Source organism: Carya illinoinensis, chromosome 1, assembly GCF_018687715.1.
Source record: "Carya illinoinensis cultivar Pawnee chromosome 1, C.illinoinensisPawnee_v1, whole genome shotgun sequence".
Taxonomy (NCBI): domain Eukaryota; kingdom Viridiplantae; phylum Streptophyta; class Magnoliopsida; order Fagales; family Juglandaceae; genus Carya; species Carya illinoinensis.
This window is the reverse complement of record NC_056752.1, coordinates 5,587,626-5,610,195: the sequence shown is the minus strand read 5'-3', so window position 1 is coordinate 5,610,195 and position 22,570 is coordinate 5,587,626. Positions and strand designations below refer to the sequence as shown.

The 22,570-nt window shown below is 32.1% G+C and overlaps 1 protein-coding gene across 1 annotated transcript; it reads right to left on the bottom strand.

Annotated features, from left to right (window-relative positions):
* Positions 1 to 616: 616 nt before the first annotated feature.
* Positions 617 to 4,759, bottom strand: LOC122307546 (phosphatidylinositol transfer protein 3-like). The gene is made up of 6 exons (XM_043120475.1): positions 4,413 to 4,759; positions 3,125 to 3,212; positions 2,758 to 2,934; positions 2,053 to 2,151; positions 1,716 to 1,961; positions 617 to 1,084 (listed from the first exon to the last, which is right to left on the bottom strand). The coding sequence occupies exons 2-6, from the start codon at positions 3,188 to 3,190 to the stop codon at positions 803 to 805; spliced, it is 870 nt and encodes a 289-aa protein (XP_042976409.1). The 5' UTR covers positions 3,191 to 3,212; positions 4,413 to 4,759; the 3' UTR covers positions 617 to 802.
* Between the last annotated feature and the right edge of the window lie 17,811 nt (positions 4,760 to 22,570).

The window sequence follows — 22,570 nt, the reverse complement described above, 5'->3', positions numbered from 1 at the left end:
GGTTTGCTCAACTTCGATCCAATCTCACAATCGTTCCACTAATGCTTGGATCGCGGGAGAGTATTAAGGCCACAACTAAGCTGCCTCAACAAATGACCAAAGAGAATATTCCAGAAGGCACTGAAGGTGCCTCTGGACGTGCTCATGCCTAAACAAATAGAGTGGTCCCAGTTTGTTATCAAATTCACGTGAAATTCTCTTCAAATGTAGTGATAAATGCACTGATTGGAGTTGTATAAATAGGGCCTCAAACTCTTGTAACTATTCATGGAAAATATTTACGTTTAGAAATGTCAAGCCCTTAAGAGGCAATTCTTCATACACTTGCTGTGCTCCTCTTAGTCTCTTTAAGCCCCAACATGATTTTACTGATACAGCTTTCTACTCAGATTGTAAATATGAATGCCTTAAAGTTTTGCAGTACATAATGACCTTTATAAAACACCGCGTGATCTATAATTCACAAGTAAAATCCCAAGGTTTCTGCCAAAAAATACATGCATCAAGAAACAAGCGATATCCAATATATTTTGTAGCTCGTGTCAACGATTGTCATGAGCCAATACTCGTGTCGATGAGTCGAAAATATGACCAGAAAGATCTTTCAGCGAGACAATAGTAACTAATAGATTTGTATTATAGGAAATGATAAAACGTCAGTTTGCTGTTTTGGAGGTTGGTAACATTAGGAACAAGATTAGAAATAGAAAAAACGACATTTTTATCAAGCCCAAGGAAGGAACAAGAGCATCATTCCTGTTCCCGGCATAAGGTTGATACCAAAGTCTTCATCTATAGAAAGTCAGCTAGCTGGAGATGCAATGCGTGTGCGCTCCTCATTGGCATCGATGATGTGGTTGGGCTCCTCATCAAAACCCCAGAACTTAGCAGTTTTTACATCATCCTGGGCCATCAATCGGGAGAACTCCTCGTGGTCATATTTTAGGGTGGCTTTTCCTCCAAACTCACTCGGAAGGTTTTCTATATCAAAAAATGTCTTCATGAGCTCTATACTGTCTTTAATTTTGGGGTATACAAACTTCACCTTCTGAGATGTCTTTGGATCCACGAAGTACCTGACAGCCTATAAAGATTAAAAAGCACAAATTTAATCAATGCAATAAATAAGATAAAATTGAAGGTACAACAGCATCTAGTCATTCTGCAAGCTATGAATATCTCCTCAAAAAAGGAATTAGCAGATTCAGGTCCAGAATTGCACTTAGAAAAAAAGGAGAATGAAAAAGGGAAAAGAGAGGAAAAATTACTCTCAGAGAGAACAATAGTGAAAAAAAAAAAACTGTTCCAACGGATGGAGTGGCTAGTAGATTGATAGTAGGAGATTCTTTGTCAACACAACAATTAGGTATGGCACACTAAGTGCATAAGTAGAGAAATTAAGTCCGAGCTAAAGCAACACAAGTAATGCAGGTTCTAATCAATCCGAGTATGATACGAATTAGTGGATGCTGCCAAAGGGAGGAGGGGCAATGCCAAATGCAAAATGTACTTCGCCCAAGATTAAAGAGAAGTTCTCCGAGAATGACAATAAATTTATATATTGGCTTTGCTTCCATGCAATGATTGAATGGGCATGTCTTAGTTTTTCATGAAAGAAATAAGAAGCAGTGATTGTCACACTTCAATCCAAAGATACCAAAAACGAAGCATCTATGTAATGGAAAACGAAATGAAAACAAAGCAGGTGATCAAACCTTCCAAAATGCCTGAAAAATCCTTGGTGGACTGTACAGAAATACAACAGCAAGCCTCTCCGGATAGTGGTTTTGCAAAACGTAAATAATGTCACGGGCTGTTTTGACAGTGACATTGGTGTTCAATGAGAATCCAGTGAAATCTATCAACCACGACATTTGTTCTTGACTTTCAGGAAGGTTAAGGATAGAATTTTCCAAAAGATAGACTAGGTGGCGAACATTATCTTCTCCTGATGGGGTGTTCTGACCAATGGGAAAAAAAATGGTTAAGAGATTGATTCACAAAAAACCAAGAGATAATGGCACACCTTATGAAAGAAATTGTGGTCCCAACCTGCATCCCTGGCCTCATTATAAGAACAGTCCTTCCATCTCGATCATGAAAATCTGCTCTGGACACCTTGCCAGTCTCACCTTCATGGGCTACTTCATGCTGCACAATGACATCTTTCTAATGTAAGGGGAGGCTTAAACAAAATGAAAGGTCGTGAAAATATTAACATGATAACATTATTAAGTGCTACGAGTCTAGCCTCAGTCATCACATACATGTCGTGCAGAAGGTGATACATGTATTAAAGGTAATAATTACTGGTTATCGCAACCACGATTTAAATACATTTTTCATCTGAATTGTGCCATTTTGGAACTGACGTGTATACCAATGTTGAACTTGAAACAGTATTAAAATTAATTCCAGCATAAACGTTTTACACCTCGAGCAGGGAAAGGCCTATCTCCAGGGCAAATAATTTTTTAGAAACCAACAATACTGAGATTAATGAACCAGTAAACAAGATTGCCGGGAGCAAACATCTGGTTTTGAAATAATTCTGTCCGCAAATTTATGATTAGAAGTGGAAGATAACAACATCTATATGCCAGGACACTCTAACATTGATTATCAATTAGCCAAGAACACAAAACACACCAAGTCAAAGTAGAAGTAATTAAAATAAATATCATAAAATGGCATTAGATGTTCTTCTAGTTTTTCCATGTTATCGAAAACATTTAGTCAATAATTTATCATTCTTACCCAACGAATTTCTTCAGGCTTATAAGTAGATCTCCACTTGAGTGTCTCTTCCAACATTTTCTTTGCCTTATCAACATTCCAGTTCCGAGCTTCTAAATATCTCCTCAGGCATGCATCAGTGCAGAACTTCAAACTACGTCCAGATAGAGGTCCAAGAGCATCCCTGAGTTCACTGACCTGTTCGTAAATATGCCTCAGTAAGTCTATTTTCAATACGTTAAGAAGCAATTGCACTCTTTTTGGATAGAAGCGCCATAGTAGAGAGAAAACTTGGTCATTTCAATAAAAAGGAACAAGAAAAATAAAATAAGTTCTATCTTAAAAAATTGCGTTCTGCCCTAGAATGTCTGTCCAAGTAGAAGATTACTTTGGCATCTTTCTGTGAAGAGTCATTCTCCTGATGAGTCTGAGATTGCCTTCGCAGCAGATACATGCTGACAGCCAAAGGAGTTCACCTACAGGAAATAACATTTGAACAAGTCAACATAAAATGCTCCTGTACAAATATTTTTACTGTCTTTGGCCAATGTAATCATTGTGTCCACAATATACAGAAAATCAGCAGCAAAATTGTATTTGGGACTTTGAGTTGGAGAGAGTACTGAAGCCAGAAGCTTAAACAACATAAGAAAGTGTTAGCTGTAAGCAAAAAGCTGCCAGAAACTGAAATATCTTATCTAGCGAAATTCTATATCTCCATTAACCATGTGCACAGAACACACTTTCTGGTATCATTCTTTTTCCACCGCATTTCCCTCAATGTTGTCCATATAACATTATTTGGGATTAGACCACAATTTTTGCGTCTGTCCAAATATAAGTCCTAAAGTCATCAACCACGCATAAGGAAAGAAGGAAGTTGGTGAGAACACGGTCTAGGTATTACCAGCCCCCTATCCTGACTGGCCACATCCGAAAGCAATCCACTGGCTGTGATTATTTTAAGGTCTCTTCGTTCAATCTTTCTTTCTTCTTTCTAATTATTGTAATATACTAATCAGGGCTAGTTCTTTTACTAATTAGTTTATCAGCCTACTCGAATTGAATCCATATGGGTCACAGAATTTGGTTTTGCTTCATTGCAGCGAATCCAGTAGTGCCATTCCGGCCTCTGTCTCTCGAGAAAACAATGATCACAAAGATCCTTAAGTTAACAATCAAGGATCGCAAAGCGAGAACCAGAAACGCAACTAATAATTTGTCAGACGGACTTTCTTAAACCCCCAAAACTATCCCAAAGTTGACCAGATTCAAAAAAATACAGCCATGAGAATCACACGAAACCAAACCTTTCCTGCTTATTCATCAAATAACAAAGACGCTTTCCGACTCAACAGAGACTTTTGAAATCCAATTCTTAAAGAAATATATAGACATCCTTGAGCACCAAAAACAGGTGCTTAAGCAACTTCCTGACAACTAAGAAAAGATTCACAAGATCTAACCCATAAAACGTAAAACTTTCAACTCTATGCTTGATCAGAGAAACAACATATAAATAATGATCCAGAAAAGGCAAGGACACGAGAGAAGTGAAAGATCCATTCCGAACACAGAGACAAGAGGTGCGCATGCAGATTAACAAACAGGAAAAGGCTCAAAGGATTGTGTATGTATATGCTTTTTCAATACGAAACTGGTAGCTGGTAACGTACCTGGCCTGCGAAGCAGAGGAGACTGAGAGCTAGCTAGCTGCTTACGAAAACTTTATTTTGTACGAGAAGATCAGAGAAAGGCGGGGGGTGCGTCCCGCGCGCTTCTTTCTTGGATAATTTTTATCCTCACGAGGGTGACACCGGCATTGAATTCTCTCGCCGAGCTAGCTAGGGGCGTGGCTCGTGAGAGGAGCGGAGAGGGAGATCATTTTGCATAGGTCTTGCTTTTGATTTATAGCGTGGGTGGGAAAGCAGGGACAATACTGGTTCTCTATGTCAGACTTCAACGTAGGCTTTTAAGTTTTTTTTAGCTTAACCTCCTCTCGTCTCCGATTGCACACGAAAATACAAAAGGGAGGAAAGAAAATAGAAACTGATATTTGTGTGCAAGCTTCGCCATATTTAAAAAAAAAAAAATTAAAAAAAAAATAATAATAATAATAATTATGTATTCTAACTTTCACGTCATTTTTATGCATTCTACTAATATAATTAGTTACATTATTTTTTAATTTAAAATAATTATTTTAATCAATTACATTAAAAATATATAAAAAATATATATAAATAAATATATGTAACAAAACTTTTTTCTTTCCGATTGGGTAAACTTGAGTTCATATGAAAAATTATTTTTTTAAAATGTTTTTCTTTTCAATTCGAATATATGAATCTTACACATTTTAAAATTATATATAAAATTATTTAAGAAAATATTATTGTTTTTATTTCATGCCCCCTTTGTTTAGGATGTTAAACATAAACTACTTGTTTAATGTTTCGTTCACAAATAGATTTTATTAAAATAAATTAATTTCCTAATGTGATACATTAAATTGTATTTTAATATAAAAAAGATGATTATTAATTTATGAATTTCTTTTATGGATTTTTTGTTTTTGCACATAAGACTTATTAGTATTTTAATTGTGTTTTTCACTTTGATTGATCAGTATTTCGTCATCTTTCATTTAGCTCGGTGTCAACTACCGCATCAACGTCAACCAAAATTAAATACAAATCACACAAGTGTCAAGCACTAAAACTACAAGAAGGAATATTGTTAGGAAAAAAATATGGAAATTAAGAAGCAAGCGACAACTACGTTTTGATAAAAGAATATTAATTTAAAAGTAGAGCAAATGAATGGACTTTATTATAAATAACGACTAGTCTGAAAATAAAAGATAATAATGGAAAGCGTTTTTTCTTTGATAAAGCTAAAGTGTTTGATGCTCGAATATATTCAAAAACCAGAATTTATTTTTGGTTTCGTTAAGCTGTTTGGGATCATAGATCAAATTTATGAGTAATATTAGGTCCATTTGGAATTTAGATAAAAGAATTATTTCATTTTATCTTATCTTATATTATTATTATAAGTTTTTTAAATTTTTTTATAAAATATAATCAATAATTTAATTTTTTTAAATCTTTAAATAACAATAATATTAAAAATAATATTTTAATTTTATAAAAAAAATAAAAAATAGATTTCATTAAAAAAGTAATTTTCTTTAAACTTTTTAATAAAAAAATAAATATACTATATTTAAAATGTTTACAACTCATTACTAATGTCAACTTCTTTCATTATTTATGTTTTTCGCGTTATGTATGGACTGATAGAGAATTTTTATTGGGATTCTCACTCCCTCATCTTTTCTATTTTAATTTAAATCCAAACTTGAGGACAGGAAAAATGATGAACGGCTCCCTTTTTTGGAGACTTTTTCTCTGAGTGATCAATATTCAACGCGTCTAGCAACAAAGCAGGTGAGGAGTTTTCTAGATGTGCACTTTATTATTGAGTTGAGAAATGCTAAAGTTACCGAATTCGGGAAGTGTTTTTTTTACCGAATTTATTTTTTTATTTAGTGTTTAAGTAAATTTTTTTAAGTAATGTTGTAAACTCTTTTTAGGAAAAAAATATTTAAGAATTTAAAAAATTGAATAAAAAATAAAAAATAAAAAAATACTGCAATTGATAACTTTTTCGGTAATTTTTTTGGATAGCTGTAGCTTTACTCAATTGAGTTTTCTAAACATGCTCTATTATTATTATTATTATTATTATTATTATTGTCTTAAAAAAAAAACTTTTAAGAGGAGCTTTGTTACATATAAATCTACACATTATATATTATATTTTTTAAAATTTTTTATTCTTAAATTAATTGAATTTTTTTATTTATTATCTATATATTAAATATTTAATTTATATATATATATATATAATGTGTAGTATATAGACTTATATTTTAAATTTTTCTTTATTGATATAGAGGGTTTTACTTTCCAAGTCACGACATCTCAAGATCTCCATTATCTCCCGCGTGTCCTAGACTCCTACAAACTATGTTTCACGCAGAACTCAACAAACATTATAATAAGGAATTCCGCTTGCTATCCTATTTTCATTCTTTTTATTATTTTATTATTTTTTTAATGTTTTTCAATTTTTTACTTAATGATTAAAGAATTAATTATTAATAAATTTTTTATTTTTTTTAATTTTTACTTAATGATTAAAGATATTAAAAAAATATTTAAAAGAAAATAATCAAAAATCGAAAAAGAAGAGAATTCCCTTATCTTTTACGTGGAACGTCAGGATTGACTAACGAAAGAATTTGAATCAGTCATTAGCTGCCAAGGTTTCTGTTATGTATGTGTCGATTACGTTACCCGAATAAGAAAATAATAAAAGAAAGGAAAAATATAGTTGTAAGTATAATTATGTATTAATTTATATATTAATGTGATATGATTAGTCAAAAAATAAATTTTATTAAAAATAATATTAATTTAAATTTTAAATATAAATAAATTAATATTAATATATAAATTAATACACGACTGTATTTATACATAATAAAATTCTAAAAAATTGATTTATGGCCACTTCGGTTGAAAGTGGGCTGGCTGCAACTTTGAATTAACTGCAAAAATATGACCAAATTCCCGAAAGAAAGCAACTCGAAGCCTCGTTTTTCCAGCTGTTTCCTCGAAGTCAAATCCTCTTTGCGTCGACCCTAAACTATTATGTAATATGTGACGATTGGAATTTCTCACAAATTTGTTTTACAGTTTGAATAGAGATAAATAAATAAAATATTTATATTTTGCGTCATTAAATATTGTATCAAATATTACTATTGGAATTGCCACAAGGTGGCAATTCAGTTTTACCAATTAATATTTCAAGAGTTTAAATCATAATATAAGTTAAACTATTTGTGACAGTAAAGTTTGGCCTTTTGACTATAGGATAAGTTTTGGAGATTATGGGATAAATTCATACACATTATGATACACTAAATTGTATTTTAATATAAAAAAGATGATTATTAATTTATGAATTTCTTTAATGGATTTTTTGTTCTTGCACATAAGACTTATTAGTTTTTTAACTGTGTTTTTCACTTTGATTGATCAGCATTTCGTCATCTTTCATTTAGCTCGGTGTCATAAAGCTAAAGTGTTTGACGCTCGAAGAGATTCAAAAACCAGAATCTATTTTTGGTTTCGTTCAGCTGTTTGGAATCATAGATCAAATTTATGAGTAATATTAGGTCCATTTGGAATTTGGATAAAAGAATTATTTCATTTTATCTTATCTTATCTTATTATTATAATTTTTTTTAATTTTTATATAAAATATAATAACTTTTTAAAATTTTTTAAATGATAATAATATTAAAAATAATATTTTAATAATATTTTATTTAACATTTAATTTTTATTTTAACTCATCTCATTATCAAAACGAGAATTTAGTTATAAGTTTAAAGTATGTAACTCTATCTTTTACTTAAAAAAAGAAAAAAGTAGATTTCACTAACAAAGTAATTTTCTTTGCACATTTTAATAAAAAATAAATATACCATATTTAAAATATTTACAACTCAATTTCCTTCATTATTTATCTTTTTCGCGTTATATATGGACTGATATATAATTTTTATTGGGATTCGCACTCGTTTCATATTTTCTATTTTAATTTAAATCCAAATTTGCTTAGGAAAAAAAAAAAAAGAAAAATCAACTTTAACCTTTCTAGATTCTGGAGGCTTTTTCTCCGAGTGATCAAATATTCAATGCGTCTAGAATCAAAGCAGGTGAAGAGTTCTCTAGACGTCTCTGTTATTATTATTATTATTATTATTATTAAAAAAAAGAAAAAGAAAAAGAAAAAGAAAAAAAACGTCGTCTTCCATTATTGAGATTACTAGAGGTTTTCACATTCCATGAGTCATGACATCTCGAGATCTCCAATATGTCCAGCGTGCACTAGACTCCTACAAACATATGTCTCACGCAGAACTCAACAACCATTATAATACGGAATTCCCCCATTACCTCGTGGGAATTCTCATCTGTTTTACCCTGGAACATCAGGATTGACTAATGAAAAGAATTTGTAAGTCATTAGCTGCCAACGTTTCAGTTATTTTAAGGGATGTGTCGATTACGTTACCCGAACAAGAAAATAATAAAAGAAAATTGATTTAGGGTCACTTCGGTTGAAAGTGGCCTTGTTGCAACTTTGAATTAGCGTAGCTGCAAAAATATGACCATATTCCCGAAGGAAAGCAACTCGAAGCCTCGTTTTCCAAGCTCTTCCCTCGAAGTCAGGTCTCTTTGGGTGGACCCTAAACTATTCTGTAACATGTGATGATTGGAAAAAATATTTAAAAATATTTAACAAATGATATAAAAAATAAAAATAAAAAATTTGGAAATTACTTAATAGGAGCCCCAACGGTGGGCGTAGCATGTCCCTTCTCACAAATATGTTCTACAGTTTAAAGGGAGATAAATAAATTATTTAGATTTCACGTCATTAAATATTGTTTCAAATACTACTATTGGAATTAATGAAATTATCAAGTTAAAGAATTATAAGAAATCTTGATCATGATATAACCAAAACAAAAACATCCTAAAATATTTTGAACTCATTTCGTGATATTGAAAATTAATTAAGTCATTCAACTGTGCTTGTGTAAGAAATAAAAGTAATTGCCAACAAGGTTATAGTTCAATTTTACTGAGTTGATATTTTAAGTGTTCAAATTAGAACATACATTAAAATCACTTATGATAGTAAAACTTGATTTTTTTATTATGAGATGAGTTTTGGACTAACTGAATATTTTGAAGATGGGATATTTTAAAATAATAAATAGTTCCTATAGTCACGCCTAATGAGAGTTACCATGTTAACTGCCCCCAACTCCCCTTTTGTAAAAAGGAAAAAATTAAAAATAAAAATAAATTATTATTGTAAGACAACTTATGATTTTCTATAACTTTATTAACTCAAACACTTTTTATAATTCTAAAATAAATAAAAACAACATGTGGACTCTATTGCTTTAAACAGTCTTAACAAAACATGTGAATAAAAGATTATAAAAGATCTCAAAACGATGGGCCAATTAAATTATTTAAATTTGTTACTCAAGATCTGTGAACATGAGCTAATTGTCGAATTGCATTTAATTTGTTAATTTTGTTTTCTTTTATTTCCATGTACTTTTTCATTAGATAGCATGGTATTGATAAAATGAAACGCAACAAGAGATTCAAGAAACGTGAAGATATTTCTAATGCCGGCTTTTTTTGTTTTCTTCTTCTTCTCTTTTTTTTTTCGCTCGGTCCTAAGAGCATTAGCATTGGACTCATCAAATTTATCTTCAAAATTTGATGAAAAGTACACATTTTTCATAAATTCAAAACCTTCATATCTATAATTCCACATTGGATTAGCCATTAAATTCATCAAAATAATAATATAATATTATTTTCTTAATAATAATATTTTTAATTTTTTTTCTTCATATTTTGTAATTATACTAGCCATATGGACATTAATAGTTTAATTTAGTACTTAAATAATTTATTTCCAACTAATTTAGAATAAAATAAAATAAAACCATTACATATTAAAATTAGAATAAAATATTAGTTTGAATGTGGAATAGTAGACCTTCAAATTTGAAGGAAGAGCAACAATTACTGTAGCTCAAAGGTTCCCAAATACCTATTTGATGAATCCAATGTAGGTTTATTTTAAATAAATTCATCAAAATTTAAAAATGCATTGACTTTTGATGAAGCCAATGTTAGTGCTCTTCCTCTAAGGTCCAATAACGGAGCAGCCACAATCTTCATTATCCAGTTGTCAGAAATCAATAAACCCAGTCAAACATGCACATTAATTCAGAGCCACGAGCATTTATTAATTTTCTTCGTATTTATTCTTCTTTGTTTAGTATTCAAATTATCTCACACCACGTATCATTTTTCAATTTTTTTTCTTAATATACTGTATAGATAAAGAAAAGAAGAATTCAATTAATTTAAAAACTAAGACAAAAAAATTAAAAATTAAATAAAAATAATTATAATGTAAAGCATATGGTGTGTGTAGAAATGATTATAAGTAGCAAGTCTCTTTATAAAAATATTTATAAATTATCAGAAGTTAAAAAACAAAACAAAAAAAATTGTTGGCACATTAGCGATCAAAAAGTAAAAACGAGTTCTGATTGTTCTTCTTAACAGTTCATCTAGAATATATTGGCAGATTCTGAATGGCACGCGAAATACCATAATTCATAATTTTATTGTATACGTGGAAACCCATATTTTCGATTTATAATTAATTTAATTTTTTTTTATTGCACTTCGTCAAAAATAAAAAAGAATTCTAAGAATAACTTCAGTACTCTTTCATTTTTAATGCGTATTAGGTAAGGTTAAGAAGTAGTAGCGGCGAATAGGTTGACTGCCTACAGTCCGGTTCTCCAAGATGAATATTTTGGATTTAAAACTCTCCACTTCTGTTGAATAATAAATATATATATATATATATATATATATATATATGTATATATATATATTACTGCATGCCGTATTCCACCAATAATCTTGCAAAAATTTAATCCATACTGTCAATATTATATCGTCTTTCAACTACACACAACAATTATTTAGGACCTATTGCATATAAAGTTCACTAGTTCAGATTCGGGTGATTATTGTTAAGATTCTCTCAGGAGTTGGGACAAAAACTGAGTCTCTACCTCCTCAGTCAACGGAGTGATACAATATTTTATTGAATATTAAATATTATTTTTATATATCTATTTCTCTTTTAGAGGTGAACAGAAACGATTAGATTAACCTACGCCGATAGAGTTAGTAACAAGCCAAAATCAAGGGAAAAATGGCCGGTTGGGATAGAAAATAAATAAAATCGATGTTGGACGATTCAATTCCGGGTTGAACTAATTGAATTGATCGATTAAATAAATATATATACCGTAGTTAAAATAACATCATTTCATTTAAATTTAAATAAAATGACATCATTTTATACCTTAAATATACAAAAAAAAAACACAAGTGAAACAACGCCATTTGGTCTTAAACCAAACGGCTTTGTTTTATACATAATGTATTATAAAAAATATAAATAGAATGACGTTCATTGATTTTAAATCAAACGATGTCGTTTTGAGATGAGATCGTCTTCTTCCCCTCCTCTCAATTTCTCTCATTCTCTATCTCTCTCCTCTGCAACACTCTCTCTTTACCCTCTCAGACAAACCTCACAGTTAGAGAGACAGAGAACTGTCGGAGTTGATACGGCCGATATTTCTCCTCTTCATCAATCGGTATAGTTGGTTGTTCCATGCAAATCCCTTCCATCAATTGACGTTAATTTTGGTCGAAAACCGCGCCAAATGGTTGGTTTTCACCCATGTTCTCTTTTAATCAAGACTCTCAAATTCATAAAGCACGATGGTTTTTAAACATTTTATTGCATGTTTAGTGTAAATGGTCTTTTTCTTTTTATTTTAAATATCTATAAACATTAAAAATAAATAAATAAAATATAAATTTATTAATAATTACTTTCTTAACTGTTAAGAAAAAAATTTTCAAAAAATTAAAATATATAAGTTAGTATATTTAGTAGTCACATTTAAGAGTTATCCTAGCATTTTCCATTCATAAATTTGAAGAATTTTTCGGACTCAATGATTTCTTGTTTACAGTAATATCATTGTTAGTGCTTTGTCAGTATGCAATGTTTTTAAATTTTACTTTTAATCAAATTAGAAAGTGAGCATTTTTAAGTAAAAATAATCTATTTGCAAGTTTATTTTTTTAAAATATTTAAAACGCCATTAATATGAAGCCTTCCACGTCAATCATCTCAATAAAGAAAATATTTTAACTATAAAAGAATTACACAAAAATAAATATACAAATTAATATGATTTGATATGGTATGTCCAATTATAAAATTATTTTTATTATAAAATAAATTTTATAAATTTTATAAATCACGTCAATTTATAAATTTATTTTATATAATCTATTTATGTATACAACAGTTCTTTATTAATTAATATTCTCGTGATGTTCCCTGTACGACATATATGCATCATCGCGTGCTTATTCTCTTATGAGCAATGCTACATATAGTCGTAGAATTGCAAATGCCGCGTAATCGCTTTGAAAAAGAGTGAGGTCCACGATTAAAAAGTTAGTTTTTTTTTTCATGTGGGTCCCATATTAATTCATTTTTTGCAAAGTGACTGCATGCCGCTTACACAATCACGACTGCAAATATCATTTTTCTTCTCTTATTGGGCTCATATACAATCCTTACATTGGGCCCTACAAGCATCGTCATGCGTTAATTTTGTATTCATACTCAGAACTCATGATTCATGAGGGAGTCCAAAATCTTAGCGACTTAAATTCGGTCGTACGATAGATGGTTTGGATACTGTTTTAGTATTAGGTTTTCATCTTAAACTCATTTCAAATTAATCATTAATAAGATTTACTAATTTTTTAACTTTCCATAAATCTTAGAGAATCTGTATCTTTGAACCTAATATATTTAGGTTTGGCATATTGAGATTTCACCATTACTTACTCCAACAATAAGTCATACTTAATTTGTTATGAAAGTTATAAATCCATTTCAAATCATTTTCATCTCACTTTTAGTCCAAAAACTTTGACAAAGTGATTTAGAGGGATTAGTTTGAACACAAAGTCTCGGTTATGCAAATTGTCCAGCAAAGCAAGCGAACACTTGATTCCAATTGATCCAATTTAGGCGTTGACCAAAGATGGAAAACGTATAATTATCATCATATGATCTGGCGCCAGCAAGCCTCATGATCATGGGAGGCGTGGACAGTGTTGCTCTACGTACCAACAATATTGTATGTGATTCGTATGATCTTGTTTTTTTTATTTTATTTTTCTATTTCTAAATAAGTTGAGATTTCTATCTTCAAATCATGAGTATCGTTCATGGCTAAAGTTGGCTGTCAACGTGGGAAAGGATTGATGCTCTTGCCAACAAATTCGTTGGCTGTCTTAATTGTTTTTAAGCAAGGAAAATATAAATATTTGCAACGCTGATTATTGACCTATTAAATAAACTATTGATGTAATAGAGTCTACAAATATGGAAAACATGTCATATCAATCGGTAAAGAGGATAAAGTTTCCAAACATCATAATATTTGATTTCTAAAATAATTTAACGGTTATAATTTCGTTTAAAAGCAATTTTGTGCACGAAAGATGTGCAGGAATATGACGTGGCACGTCAACACTTATTTTATTAAAAAAGAAGAGGAGAAAAACACGAAGAAGAAAAAACATGACTGCTCCAGTGAGAAACCCGTGTGCAAACTTCAACCCAGATCCAATCGACTTGCCGAAGGTGTTTCTTTGTTACTCTATTTCAATGTGCAAACTACAAACCCACCTCTAACCAAAGTGTCAGATCCTTCACAGAGAAGGGAAGACGAGATTCTTTCTTTGCGACCCACCTCCTCGTCACATAAGAAGGTCAGCAGCACTCCTTTGCGACTCCGCCACCACTCCACGTTGTCTTTGGTTCTAGTTTTTATATTTGTAATAGCTTATGAGAATGGGAATGAAATCTTTTGCAAGCGAAGAAAGCAGCATTCTTTACCTTCTTCCTCCTATTTGATTAAACAAAGCAACAAATAGAATTTCCTCGTATAGAACAAAAGTAATCAAAACCAATTCTCTAGGTACGCTCAATTGTAAAGGTAGAATAATTCTAAGGGTCTGAATTCATTGTTAGCATCAAGGTTGAAGGCCCGTTTAGATGGCAAAATTATTTTATCTCATTTTATTTTATTATTATAATTTTTTAAATTTTTATACAAAATATAATAAATAATTTAACATTTTCAAATTTTAAAATAATAATAACATTAAAAAATAATTTTCTAATAATATTTTATTAAACTTTTAATTTTTATTTAAAACTATGTTATTTTATTTCACTATCCAAACCGCACAAATCTCCAATCTTCATCTCAATCTCAGAGACCATCATCTTTCTCATCATCATCTTCTTTTATTCGTCAATTTTCTTATTTCCATTTTCTTCTTCTCTTTTGCAACTTTAGCAAACCATGAATTTTTGCAAGGAGGGTCTTCTTACACAGTTGAGGTTGCAACAGACCTCCTAACCTCCCAAGACAAGTCATTTACCTGTGGCTTCTATGAGGTGGGAGAAAATGGGAGAGAAACGTTGTTTGGAATCTCAATGTTTTGAATACCATTTTGGTAGCGGTTTCAGTTAAGGCACTGGAACGAAATAATTCGATATCGGTACTATTTTAGAATAGTCTATATATAATAAATTATTTAATTATATAAGTATAAATTATATTTCAAAATATATCTATACAAGCTCTAAAAAGTTAAAACACATATTTATAAAACTCAATAATACTTCTAATTTAAGAAAATAGTCTTTACACGTGAGAATTGGAATGAAGATTAAGAAAAAATTAAAATTTTTATATTAATTACAAAAATTTACTAATTTTAACCTGTACTAGTACGATTGGTACATTGAAAATCAGTCGGTATTGACCAAAATGTACCGGTATAGCCGGTATTTGACCGGATACAAAATAAATACATTTTCTGTACTGCTCACAATTCCAGTACAAGAAATACAAGCCGTATCGGCTGGTACGGTACAAAATTCAAAACTCGTTTGGATGGCCAACAAAGATAGACTCGTCAATGGCCAAGGATCCAAAATTTCATTGCAGCGAGACGGAGCATTCGTCCTTACCGATGTCGACGACTTGAAGGTGTGGGAGACAAACACCGGCCAGCTCCGCTGATGTTGGGAGTGCTGAGCTCTTGGATACTGGAAACCTTGCTGTAAAAAGATCCACATGGTCAAATCCTATGGCAAAGCTTTGATTTTCCTACTATAGGAAGACGATCTTATTATTCTGGATATTTTAGTTTCTATTTTGATATGTAGCGATAACGTGTTCAGGTAGAAGTATGATCAATGATGGCCCTGATATTTCAAACTTGTATTGGCCTGTTCCTGATTTATGTGTCCTTTTTTTAAAAGTTCTTTTAAAATTGTTTAAAAAAATTTAAAATAAAAAACTTAAAATAAAAAATTGGATATAAAATTCCCGGATACCCATTTAAATTAGGCTGAAATCTAGACATCCGCGCATGTTTTAATCAAGTCTATCTGGATGGATATCCATCCGTTTTTACAAAATCGAATCTAAATCTGAATATTTTCAGATGTCCAAATTCGGACCCATATGCACACCCCTAAAATAAAAAATATACAATATACCAAATGTTGTTTACCCAAGTTACGGTGACGATCATCTGACTTGCTCTTTCAAGGAGTACTTAAGGAAAGAATATCAGATGGCTTATTCCTTTGCCTCTACTTGTTACTCCTTTCGTCTCTATTTCGAATGTCACACATGTGCTTGGTTTTATAGTCGTATATCTTGTTAGCAGAAATGATAACGGAAAAACGGAAACAAAAAGATAAAATCAATGGCACACAACATATGGTGTATGTCGTTAAGCAATATGCCTATATTCACATATCTATGGATGATTTTATTTATATGAAAATCAAATATCATACAATACGACAAAGGTACATGAGTCAATTAATATAATACATAGTAAACCCTAATTAACATTTCACTCCGACTTGGGGTAATGAGCCCAAGCTTCAGCTTTATGACTCAAGTCTTATTGAAAATGTACTAAAAATTGAAACCCTTATCAAGTCGGATTATTAAATCGTGCCGCTACAAGCACAACTAAGTTGAGTGATAGAGGATGCGACCCTAGTTTAGAGAGAGAGACTCCTCATTTTTTCTAGAAATCACTACCAAATCAAAACCTAGTTTCAAAACCTTCCCTTGAAACCCTTTCTCCTCCATCCCTCCTCCATCTCCTCTCTAGTTTTTTCCTTTGGTTGTTTTTTCAGGGCTAAGTATGGCGGAAGGCCAAGCTGTTGCTCTTCGGCATCTGGCGACCACCACACACCCTATTGCAAGTTTTCCAAGACGCAAATCCTTCAAATGAGCACAGAATTTCTCCAAATAGCGTTGCGTGTGAGCTACAAGCGTGGTCCAATGTGGGTGCGTGAAATCCACGCACCACTGCTAAGGGTACTCTTCTACCGTTACGCACTACTTTTCTAAGTCTAGGACCATCAGTTACTTAAAACTTGACTGCTGTCATACTCCCAGGATGGCGTATGGCTCTCACGCACCATCACAATCTCTTTATTTGTAATTTTTTTCCTCCAAAGTTAAAAATGCGAATCTATATCTTTCTAAGTTGTAATTCATTTTTTTCTATGTATCTTTAATTTCTATTATATCTTTTGTTTTAGAGAAAAAACATATAATCTTTTGGACTTTTGTCCATAGAGTGTGTCATCTATTTCGTCTTAGACAGAGTATGAGTTTATTAACTATGTCTTAGACATAGTTGTCTCTCAAACGATGGTCTGTAAAGGTTTTGCAGCATGGATTAGACTATATCAGTTATAGTTGTGTACTGGAAAGCTATTAATATTGTAACTGACTTGTAATGTATATTTTAGGTCAAAATTGTAATGTATGTTATTAATTAATGCAATATATTTTATTTAAAAAAAAAGTTGAGCGATAGAGATAAATAATTCCATGATATTTATAAATTTGAATAAATTCTTTAAATAATATCAAATGCTCAATTAATAACGTGGAACCCACTTTATATGTGTAAGAGCTTTTTACTCAAGACCTAAGAGTCGAGATATAATTTATAGGAATCTATATCTTCACGAACGTACCTTTCTAATATTGAAGGTTCTTATATAAATACTTGTTGGGCATAGGCTTTGGGTCATCTATAGACGAGTTTTTGGTTGAGATGAGCATATTAATCAATAATTTTTTAGATCAATTATTAAGATATATTACCTTCTAGTTTCAAATTGGATGGTTTCAATATGCTCACCGGCATATATAATATATATTCAAATTGAGTGATTGAGATGTGACTTTTATTTTAAGTATACGAGTATTCATGACTTTACCAAACATGTTAAATAAATAATTAAACTGATAAGTATTATAAAGAAGATTTGGTGGGTGTTTATATCTTAAACATTAAACTTAAAAATGACGCGTCAGATTTTAGGAACTCCACAACACATTATTACTTTAAAAACTCCATATTGATCATTATTTTAAATTTAATGAGTCGAATTTTATAGTGTTTTTTTTTTTTTTTTGTTCAAGATTAGTATTTTTTAACTGTCGGTACCAAGAAATTCTATCAATCTTGGACCAAACTAATTTTTAAGTTCCTTCGGCTGGTGAAACTTAAATGTTTTTAAAAATAACGTGACCGACCGACTAACAGTAAGTGGCACGCAGCCGCCTATAAAAGCCCACGAGAGTGGCTGTTTGAGGCTGAGCAACCTTCTATGGCCATGGGTGGTAGTGCCATGTACTCCGAGTTTCTACAAATCAGTCTCCATGTGTACAAGGAGATAAACTTAAAATTCAAATTTAAGGATGATGCATGCCCAAATAACGTTGAAAAAGTGTGTTAGTGTGAATGAGAATTGAAAAAGGAATGCATGGGTGGAGCATCATGTTAACTTCCATACTTGATTATTTTCTGAACTCAACTACACCACTATTTTTAGTTTACTTAATTAGACTTCAATGGCATTAACTGATATGCTAACTGGGATGGGTATTTTCCACTCAACCCATTTTAATTGGGCCTGAGACTAACATTGGGTCCCAATCTAGCCTGAGTCTCACCATTCTGAGGCCCTAGATCACATCAGAAGGGTCTAACCCTCAAGATCACATTAGATAAAGAATAATGCAAGACGCGAGAAGCCATATAGAAGGAATAGATGGGAGGAACTTGCCGACTCTGGCATCCCCTATTACACCTAGCATCAAGAAATTACGTCAGTAGATAAAAGAAAGATGCGGACGACCCTCCATTCTCTGACGGAAGGGACCAGAAGTAATTGTGCCATTCACCCACTGTCGAGACATCTTGGGAGCCATGCCATTAAAAGCATCATCCCAAGAGCCACGCCACATGGATGGCTTTGCCTCAAAAGACCAGATCACATTAAATGCCTAAATTAATACAGATGCAGGCCTGACGACTTAACCCTGACACATGAAACAAAATATTTCTTGGAGACTTCATATAAAAGCCACATTCCAGGTATAGAAAAAGCTCTCTAAACTCAATTATTCTAAAGCTAATATCCAAAAATATGAAAGACTGACTTAAGTATTGGAGGTTTGCCAGACCATTCTAAGTCCACACTCTTCTTTGCATTCATGGGTGAAAATTCCGACCCGAATTGCTAGAGCCTTGTTCAGACATACAAAACACAGTGTTAACATAGCTAAGTTTGTGAACAAAAGCTACAATATTATCGATATGTGCGACTGCGAGCTCATAAAGCATTGGAAGATTTCATTGAATTCACACATGCTCCCTCACGATCAATGGGAGCCCGTGCGAATCTAGTGAAATCCTCCTTCTATGTATCGAACAAAACTTGAGCAATAAAAAATTATTGTCTTTATATTTTGAACTACTTACAAAATCAACACCAGATTTTTATCATTTTAGAGAATAAATATTCTATTTGTAAGACGGTATGGATAACTTACCTAATAAAATATTTATATTGCATAATTTAATTTATAAAATAAGTTTTAAAATCTAAATCTTACCAATAAAATATTATTGTTTAAGTCATGTAGATAATATACTTCATACACCAACTTCAGAATATATTAACCCTTTATAAAAAACTTTCCTATATTTTCAACTTTTTAAGAAATTTTCCACCTTCCTTTTAGAGGTGAGAATGAGAAAATATTGACAATTTCTATACGTGACAACTTTAGAGAAAAAAAATTTATAAATCGATTTGACTTGATATAATATATTAAATTATAAAATTATTTTATTATAAAGTAGATATAATCTATAAGCAGTGCTACTATGCCACCTAAACTTATCTACTTGGTGTGCCCTTAGTGCAAATTATATATTTTTTTACTTTTTTTTTAAATATTTAAAAAAATCAATAGATTAATAATCACTTTCTTAATTATTAAATAAAATATATGAGGGATCAAATTGAAGGGACAAACTTAGAGGACATAATATTATTTTTCATAATCTATAATACAAAATTATATCAGTTTATAATTTGAAAAATTCTATTCATTATCCTCATACACTATATTATTTTATCAAATATGTGACATATAAATGATGAGTAAAAGAATTTAATTAATTTAATATGAATAAAATAAAAAGATTAAAAATAAAATAAAATATGATATATGGTGTGAAAAGATTATAATTTCTCTTTTAAAAAAACAAAAAAATGGTAAGCGAGATCCGTCACCATCCGTGCAGTATTTTCTTCAAGTTTATGTTGCGCGACACCCTGTAGGATTTCATTCTCCTGAACTAGATGACCCCACTCGTGTATCAAGAAAGATAACTCACGAACCTATCCCGGCTTCCATAACAACCAAAGGCCCCCCTCCCTCAAATCGTACTTCACCGCAATACTAGAAACTCAAACCAAACGAAACGACGAGGCTGGTGGCTAAATGGAGCCTAGCAGAAGTTTCAGGCTCCAGAGAGGATCTTCCTTACGAATCGTGAGGTCGTACAGCTCAGCGCTAGTGTCGGAGACTATACCGCCGGAATGTGTCGAGAACGCCAGCTACGAGAGGCTCTCAAATTCCATGAGGCTGAGTAACGAGTACAGTACAGGCCAAAATAATAAAAAAGACAAAGATTGGGGGCTTCTCGGCAAGGTCTTCAGCTTCAGAAAAGCCTTCGCCAACGTAGAAGCCAAACGGGGGCCGGAGAATGTCAAGAAGAAGAAGAAACGGTCATCGTGGCTTCCCGATCCTCAAAAGCGGTGGCCTGTGCAGGGGTGGTGATGTAATAACTAGAAGTCAAGAGGGTTAAGAGCGTAATTTAAATAGTTGGGGAATTAGTTTAAATATGAGCTGTCCTTCCTCAGTATGCGGTTCTAATACAACTGTCAATTCCACTCTTTGTAATTGTTTTCTTTTGATTAATTTGTTGATTTGAGGTTTTTCATTTGTGCAATTTTTTTAAGGGACATGAGCCGTAACATTAAGTAATATATTTATCGATCTAAGGGACATGGGTGGTGCCATGCGGATAGAAGAGTGAAGACCATTGGTTTGTTGTCTTATTTAGTTGAAAATTGTTTAAAAAGTTGAGTATATATTTGTAGACGGATCAATTACTTCCATAAATATCTATCAATAAGTAATTTCAACATCTTATGATTTGAAAAGATTGTCAAATGAGTACTCTAGGGTCTCTATATCACACACTACTTACCTAATATGACTTGATTTAAAATTTTAAAATCTAAATTTTATAAATCAAATTTGATCCTTTAAGTAATGTTGATGATGTGCTCTACAAACTATTTTGATAATAAAATAACTCTAGTCAAAGAATTAGGGTTGAAAATTGAATGTATCGGTGCGGTTTTGGTCCAAAACTGAAACTGTACCAACATATTTTTAGGATGCTAGTACTAATCGAAATTGGCTGACAGGGAGAGAGAGAGAACCAGCCGGAATTCAACAGTCGGTATTGATTGGTTTCAAGATGTGTGGACACTAATAGTTTAGAAACTATTTAGATTTGGTATCTAAATGATGGCTTGCAAAATTTCATATTGCAGATTTTACAAGTTCGCTAGAGCGGAGGCTTTTGGCCGCTCGAGCGAATTCAGGCAGATTCAAACGCTCGACTGCCGCTCGACAGGGAGCTCGAGCGGGTTGCTGAAAAACGAAGATCGCTCGAGCAGAGACATTGGCCGCTTGAGCGAAATCAGGCAGAGTCGAACGCTCGATGTGCGCTCGATAGGACGCTCGAGCGAAATCAGGCAGAGTCGAACGCTCGACGCGCGCTCGACACCTCGCTCGAGCGAACATCGTATTTTGACAGATTTTAGGTTTTCCGCCGTGGGACCATATAAAAGCCATTTTTCACTCTAGAGCCGCGAGTTTTGACTGGAGAACACTCTTTGGGAGAGCAAAACATAGTTAGAGGGATTCAAATCATTTGTTTTGGAGACGGAATTCCAATTTATTGCACGTACGTTGGATTCATACACGAGCACGGACGGGAGAAAAGCGTTGAATCGTTCCCTTGAGCTTTTGACGACGAGTTGAGGCTGCAAGGAGGATTTTTCAGTGTTTATTTTCTTCTTCCCATCTTCTCAGAACAATTATGGTGAATTCGTTTATGTTGAATTCAATTTCTAGCATGAGCTAAATTTTCTTCTTTCTAGGAAAACGATGTAACATAATTCCGAACTATGCTTGTTTGTCCATGCTAATTTAATGCAATTCTCTCTTTGTTTATCTGATTTATTCTGAGTTTAATGCTTCTAGTTAACTGGCCATTGATTAGATGATTATTAATCTTGTGATTTGCTATCGAAAGAGGGAGTCATAGGGTAGATCTTGGATATTTCAGCATAGGTAAGTATAGAGATCGAAAGACTTGTATGAACCTGTGTAGTAATTAAATTATTGGTCTTATTGCGTTCTTGATTATTTAATTTGCATACTCTTGTGTGAATTGATAAACTAGAATTACTTCCAATTGACTATCAAAAGAGGCTTTTGGATGAATTAGAGATTTGCTAATAGACAAAAGAGGTTTAA